Genomic DNA, 7,368 nt, shown 5'->3' on the forward strand with positions numbered 1-7,368 from the left:
GTGGAGTTTGCATGTTCTCTCCGTGCATGCGTGGGTTTTCTCCGGGTGCTCCGGTTTCCTCCCACAGACCAAAAACATGCATGTTAGGCTGATTGGTAACTCTAAATTGTCCCTAGGTGTGAGTGAGAGAGTGAATGTTTGTTTGTCTCGTTTGTCTCTATGTGGCCCTGTGATGGACTTGCGACCCGTCCAGGGTGTACCCCGCCCCTCGCACAGTGATTGCTGGACATGGGCACCAGCGACCCCCGTGACCCAAAATGGAATAAGCGGGTAAAGAAAATGGATGGATGGATTTCATGTCGGATGCTCTCACCATTTACCCGGGCTTGGGATCGGCACGAGATACTCTGGTTCCTGCTCCATATTGGCTGATTTATTTATACATGTCTATATTAGGTTTCTAAAGATTTCCATAAGTGTCTCACGTTTAAAACACATTAGAATAGACATTAACATGACGGATATTTGTTTTTCAAAGTATATTATGAAATGAAGCTGATAATGATAGAAAATGTTTTCTGTCACTTATGCAGCTGCTCCAGTGTGCTCCCTGTTTGATTATGCACCGGAATAATTTCAGTCTATAGTAATGTCAGAAGAAAAGCGGCTGTGGTTAAGTTCTTGGTGCTAAGTTTTTATCTTTTTGCATACAGGCAGTTTTCTCTTGAGCACATTGTCTTCATGATGGAAGTCTTGTAATTTGTTGCATAATTGTTAAAAAATGTTTATTATCTTGGATGTGTATTTAGCTGATAAAACGCCCCTTTTCCCCGCAGCTTTGTGTGCATGTGATTGGAACACCGCCCACAATGTTCCACTTGAAGTAATAGACAGATGGGAGTCAGTCACAGTTACCCAGCTGAATACTGTCCTCCCACCCACACTACATCAAACTCACTGGACTGCTTTATGTTCACCAAATCACCCTGATTTTTTCTACCTTGTCTATAGGATGAGGATGCAGTCGTTTAAATTTAGACACTTTTTGTCACGACTCCTCAAAATAACCAGAAGGCCATTTGTACAACCTAATACCACCTCAATTAAAGGCTTATATAAAGCCCCAAAAGAAGCTTTATGCTGGCTGAAGCCATGTTGTGTGGATCAGGTGGACACTGGTTCATGCAATTAAAAAAAACATAAAAAAAAAAAAAAAAAACAGAAGGAAACACAAAAGAAATGAAGTTAAAGCAGCCAAGAGGAGAAAACGCCTTTAAAAGAAATGCGGCTGCTTTTATTTTTTTGGAGAAGAGAAATCCGCTCACTGTGCGTGCGCGCGCTTCTGCGCGTGTTTGTGCGTTACACTAGGTGGACAGAGACTGCATCAGACTGGAGACACACACACACGCCGGGGGGACATAATAGAGCAGAGATTTTCAGGCTTTGATAGTCCCCCCCCCTCTCTCTCTCTTCCTCGTTTTGCGCACAAACGTCAGGATGCTGATTCCGGTCGGAACATCATCATGGAGAGACACACGAAGAAAAACCTTCAGCTCCATTTTTTTCTTTGAGCAGCTCAACAATAACGACAATATGTGGCTCGCTGTGCCGGAGGGAAAATAACCAAAGATGTGGATACCAACAGAGGAGGAGAAAATCGGAGTTGGTGAGTAGATTTATCTGATTTTATTCCTAACGATGAGACAAAACCACGTCTGGCTTGTGCTGCTTTTGATTAGAATTTCGACAAAAAAATATGATTTTCCTTGTCACCCCGCACTGCCTATAGGCAGCTCACCCCCCCTCCACCTCCCATTAGAGCCAATGAAAAACACATACACTTATAATGGCTGATATAGACGGCGGTGACTGCATAGAAAAAAAAGAGGAAGTTGCGTGGGATGATACAGTCCACCACCTTAAAGATGCCATGGCAGCCTGTAGACAGCCTCGGGCGCTCACCCCCCCACACTCTTTAACCTATCATTACAATGAAATCCTTAAAAAAAAATTAAAAAAAAAATGCGTCAGGTGATGGTTTAGCGCCTTCTTCTGAGCGAACAGCATCTATTTGGAGGAAATTCGTGATGTAACCACCAGGGGGCGTCGTGACTGCGTCTCTCCGACAACAGGTATAGGCTGGAGTGGAGCTGGAGTCTACCTGTAGACAGGAGGGGGGTGAGGAGAGGGGGAGCTGCTGCGGCTGCTGCGACAGGGACTGCACTGGATGTTTGCTCTCCAACCTGTGGATGACAAAAAAAAAAAAAAAAAAGCAAAACTAATGGGGGTGGTGGATTAAATAAGACCTTAACACAATGAGGCCCATTTTAAAGGGACTGCAGGGTCTCAGTCAGTGTACGTTTCACTACAGAGGGTTGTCATTAGGGGAATGAGTCATGTCCAGATGCTCTACAGCTTGTTAGACTTGCAGGGTTATACTCGCACATGATACCCCCCCCCCCCCCCCTTCCATATGCACACGCCCACGTATATTTGGAGGCATTCGTCATGATTTTTTTTTTTTTTTGATATTGCACCCGGTCCAATATAATCTACATATGTAGCCTATATATATATATATATATATATAAAGCCCCCTCCCCTCCATCCACTTTTGATGTGTGTGGAGTAATCGCATCTTTCTGTGCTCGTCCATCACAGAATCACTGCAGTTCTTTTCTTTCCAAAGCTCAAATATACGTGTTTTTATTATTATTATTATTATTATTATTATTATTATTATTATTATTATTATTATTATTATTATTATTTAATAAAGCGCGCAGAGGAAGGGTGAGGAGGTGTGAGTGCGCGGCGGAGAAGCAACAGTTCAGTGCAGCTTCCGGTCAGTCAGAGAGGAGTGACCTGGCGCTGTCCGCGGTGCTGAAACCCGGAGCTGGCGCTGTCCGCGGTGCTGAAACCCGGAGCTGGCGCTGTCCGCGGTGCTGAAACCCGGAGCTGGCGCTGTCCGCGGTGCTGAAACGCGGGGCGGTACATGCTGTACTCTAAAGGTAGCACAAATTACCGCTCCTGCTCAGGTTACACAGCGCGGATCAGGCTGAGGATCGGTGCACGTTCTGTCAGCAAATATGGCGAGCTGCTTGTGTGTTTATTTCACACACTAGGGGTGCCCAATCCTGGTCCTCCAGGGTCACTTTCCTGCATGTTTTAGAGGCTTCCCTGACACGACACACCTGATTCAATAGTTGAATTACCCCTTCATGTTCTGGAGAATACTGATCATCCTTTGATTCAAATCAAGTGTGTTGGAGCAGAGAAAGCTTTAAACATACAGGATAGTGACCATTGAGGATCATGGATTGTACATTCCTGCTCTATATAAAGTGTCATTTTATGTCTGTACTGCACTAGTTGCACATCCAGTCACACTCACTCAACATCTTGGTGCACTAGCTGAACAAACCCTTTTACTAGTAGCACTTCTTGGTCATCTAGCTACCCTTTTGTCCAACTAAGTGGTATAGAAGTCGTACTAGTGCAAAGAGATGCTGCCCTGATAGTCACATTTAGCTTTTATTGCACTGGTGAGCCAATGGACCAAACTAGTCAATGACCATATTGCACAAGTACTGGTAAGCATTAGAATCATACCCATGTTAACTATTCAAGTTCTTCCTACTAGTTGACTAGTATTTTAAAGCATGTGTACTTTGTGACCAAATAGTTTAACTAGTCAACTAGTAAATACTAAACACTAACTAGATGACACATTTGTGTCTTTATTGGTTAACTATTTGAGTAAAATATTTTAACTAACTGTGGCACCTAAAATGTTGCCTAGTTCATTAGTATTGCCTAAAATGTTTACTAGTTACTAGTTGGCTAGTCAGTCTTTAAGTTGAACTAGTTTTCTAGTGTTTATGGCAAGCTGTTTGTGTATTTTATTGACATTCTTGATATGAGTGTTATTTTCTCAATAGTTTGCTATTATGCTGCACTAGTTGCACATTTTATTGCACTAGTTCAACAATTTGGTACTCTTCTTCACCAGGTACTCTCACTAGTAATTGTTTCTGCTAACTACAGGCACTTTTGTCCAAATGTTTGAAAAATAAGCCATTTCTGCACTAGTAGCCCAAAAGTCCCAACTAGTTGACTTTTAAACACCTCTGTGAACAACTGAACCAAATTAGTTTATGACAGTATTTGACAAGTTAACTAGTAAGTATTTAACTACGTTATATGTAACTAGTCAACACAAATGTGCCTACTAGTCAAAAAGTGAATGTCAAATGATCTCACCAATCAACAAAAGCTATCCAAAAATGTAAATAGTAAAGTAGTAAGCAGTGAAATACAAAGTACTTCCTAGTTGACTAATTGGTGAACTATTTTCTTTACTGGGTAACTAGTGAAGTAAAAATGTAAATGAGTTAACTAATGCAGCTAAATATTTGTTAGTTAACTAGCTAACTCTTAAAGTTTCACTAGTTGACTAGTACAAAATGTAATGGCCATGCTAGTTAACCAGTAAAACTGAAACTGCTCACTACTTGATTAGTGCACATGCTTGACTTTCACTAGTTGACTTGTAGGCAGAGTTTGTGTTGACTAGCAAACATGTAAGGAGTTTTATGTTTACTAATTAACTCATTTGACACAGCTGTTGACTAGTTTGGATGAGTAATTCATTAGTACATTAAATAACCAACTAGTTAGAACTTTTAAAATACTAGTACTGCAATTTGAATAGCTAGTGTTACCTCTGCTATAACTAATTGGGCAACAGTGTTATTAGTAAGAGTGAACCGTGTTATTAGTAAGAGTGCTTGTTGAACCAGTTCACCAAGATGTTGAACTAGTGAGGTTAATGTTCACCTAGTGCAGCGTAGGCTCAAATTAGAGAGCAAAAATTGTTCTGGATATGGAATAAATACACAAACAGCTTGCCATACACCAGCAGCATGTTGTCATTTCTTCATAAGCATCATCTGTGATATTGTTATTGCCACCATTCTGCATTTTCTCCTGTAATCTTCTTCCCCTTCTTTTGGTCGTTATGTGTGAATTGCCTCTCACATGTAATCCCTGCAGATAGAACAAACAGAGCTCTGGTCTGTCAGCATCCTGCTGGGCCTTTCTCTTCCTACAGCTTTAAAATAGACTAATTTTTAAAGAAAACAATAAAAATACTACTTCAAGAAACATCTGGTATCTACAAAACCTGCAGTGCATAGGTATGAAAAAAGATACCTATGTTTATGTCTATGGTTGTCAAGCTTTCAATGATTGATTTACAAAACACTTCAACCTTTATAAGATTATTTTTCAATTTTACAAGTATATTGTATCAACGTGTCTGTAGGATGGTTACTGATGGATTTATCTCGTATGAAGAAAAATGTCGTTCCTGAGTGGGATTAGGTGGACTTCTGACTGTAAGTCATGCCTGCCCACATCAGAGAGAGGGGAATGATTCAGATGTCCTCGTCTTTGGCCACACAGATGTCAGTCAGGCCCAAACTGCAGCAGCTCATGTAACAATCGATCCACTCTCACCTGCCATCAGAGGCTGAATGTAACCAACTGAAGTTCCTTAGCTGTCGAGCTTAAATGCAGATATTAAACCGTTCATGTTACTTCTATGTTGCTAACAAATAATATACTTTTACCACATAAAATATAAAAGTTCCTTTTCAGATCAGTGTTCTACATATTTTCTGTTCAATCAAAAGCACAAATTAACCTCCTGCTGCCAAAAGGCAAGAGGTAATAATAGTTTTGCTCATGACTGTTACCAAAATATCTCATGAACCACTGGATTAAATTAAATGAAACAAACAGAGAGTAATCATTTGATGATTTGGGCAGCTATGGCTGAGTGGTTAGAGCAGTCGTCCTCCAATGCAAGCGTTGGGGGTTTGATTCCACCAGCAATCACATGCCGAAGGGTCCCTGGGCAAGACACTGAACCCCCATTGCCTCCGATGTGTGTCCCGTCAGTGTATGAATGTGATAAAGCACTGATTAGTCTTTGCAAAGATCTAGTAGAGTGATGTATGAATGGGTAAATGAGGGCACGGTTGTAGTGTAAAGTGCTTTGAGTATCTTGATAAGATAGAAAGGTGCTTTATAAATACAGTCCATTTACAATTTGATGTGCAACTGATCAACATGTGGAAAAAAAACTCATTCAAGATGGCTGCCACAGCCAACTGATAGTAAAAACATCCATCCATCCATCCATTATCTTTACCCGTTTATTCCATTTTGGGTCACGGGGGTCGCCGGTGCCCATGTCCAGCAATCACTGTGCGAGGGGCGGGGTACACCCTGGACAGGTCGCAAGTCCATCACAGAGACACATAGAGACAAACGAGACAAACAACCATTCAGTCTCTCACTCACACCTAGGGACAATTTAGAGTTACCAATCAGCCTAACATGCATGTTTTTGGTCTGTGGGAGGAAACCAGCGTACCCGGAGAAAACCCACGCATGCACAGAGAGAACATGCAAACTCCACCCAGAAAGGCACCTGGACCGGGGTTTGAACCAGGGACCTGCTCGCTGAGAGGCAGCCGCTCTACCAATTGAGCCACCGTGCTGCCATAGTAAAAACAAAACAAGAAAAATGGCTTTAACTCTGAGCTAAAGGAGCTAAATGTTGGTTTGGTTGTAGATGAGTCATTTATAACTCCTCCAAATCCTACTCGTTGCACGACATAAACTGCTTAGAACTTTAGCATTAACTGTTGGAGTTAATACTGTTTGTCTGTTAGCAAAATATCTCATCATCCACTGGATGAGATTTAATGTGATTGTTTGATGCACACTAATAACTGGTTACCCTTTGGAGTCAATTTAATTCAAGACACACTCAACTGACAATAGTTAATACAAAAACAACTTTAACCTACATGCCATTATTTTCAAGCTTTGACCAAAACTACAACTCCTCATTTCTCAACACAAGGTGGTCTCAGTACAAAACTCTGACATTAAAGGCTACGGGCGATATCATTATTTTAATTATCTTTAAATTTAGCCTTTTAATTTGCACTGTCAGGTTTTAATTAAAGTTTTATAGATAAACACTCAGATTGAGGGTTTAGATGCGTCCACATTTAAATGAACTGTACAAATCTGTATAAATTAGCATAATAATAATAATAATAATAATAATAATAATATAATAATAATAATAATAATAATTTTTAAAATCCAAAATAAGTTTTTTTATCCTATAACGAGTTAACTATGTGGGGGTCTGTGCTTTTGACTCAACACCAATGTGACAAGCATATGATGCTTTTATTTGTATATGTTTTAAAATATTATTTTAAGAATGGAGCATTGATGTAGATTAGTGGTTAAAATAAGTTCAGCCCTAATCTAAAGCAGCATATCCATCCATCCATCCATCCATCCATCCATCCATCCATCCATCCATCCATCCATCCATCC

General features: G+C 40.5%; 1 protein-coding gene across 1 annotated transcript in view; it reads right to left on the bottom strand.

Moving 5' to 3' along the window:
- Positions 1–2,097: 2,097 nt before the first annotated feature.
- Positions 2,098–7,368, bottom strand: part of LOC119417252 (protein SSUH2 homolog) — an 11,546-nt gene continuing 6,275 nt past the window's right edge. The window contains exon 7 of the mRNA XM_037684462.1: positions 2,098–2,183. Coding sequence (XP_037540390.1) covers positions 2,098–2,183 — 86 coding nt within the window. The remainder of the gene's footprint in view (positions 2,184–7,368) is intronic.

The sequence above is a fragment of the Nematolebias whitei genome, chromosome 11 (assembly GCF_014905685.2).
Source record: "Nematolebias whitei isolate Nwh7 chromosome 11, NemWhi1, whole genome shotgun sequence".
Classification (NCBI taxonomy): domain Eukaryota; kingdom Metazoa; phylum Chordata; class Actinopteri; order Cyprinodontiformes; family Rivulidae; genus Nematolebias; species Nematolebias whitei.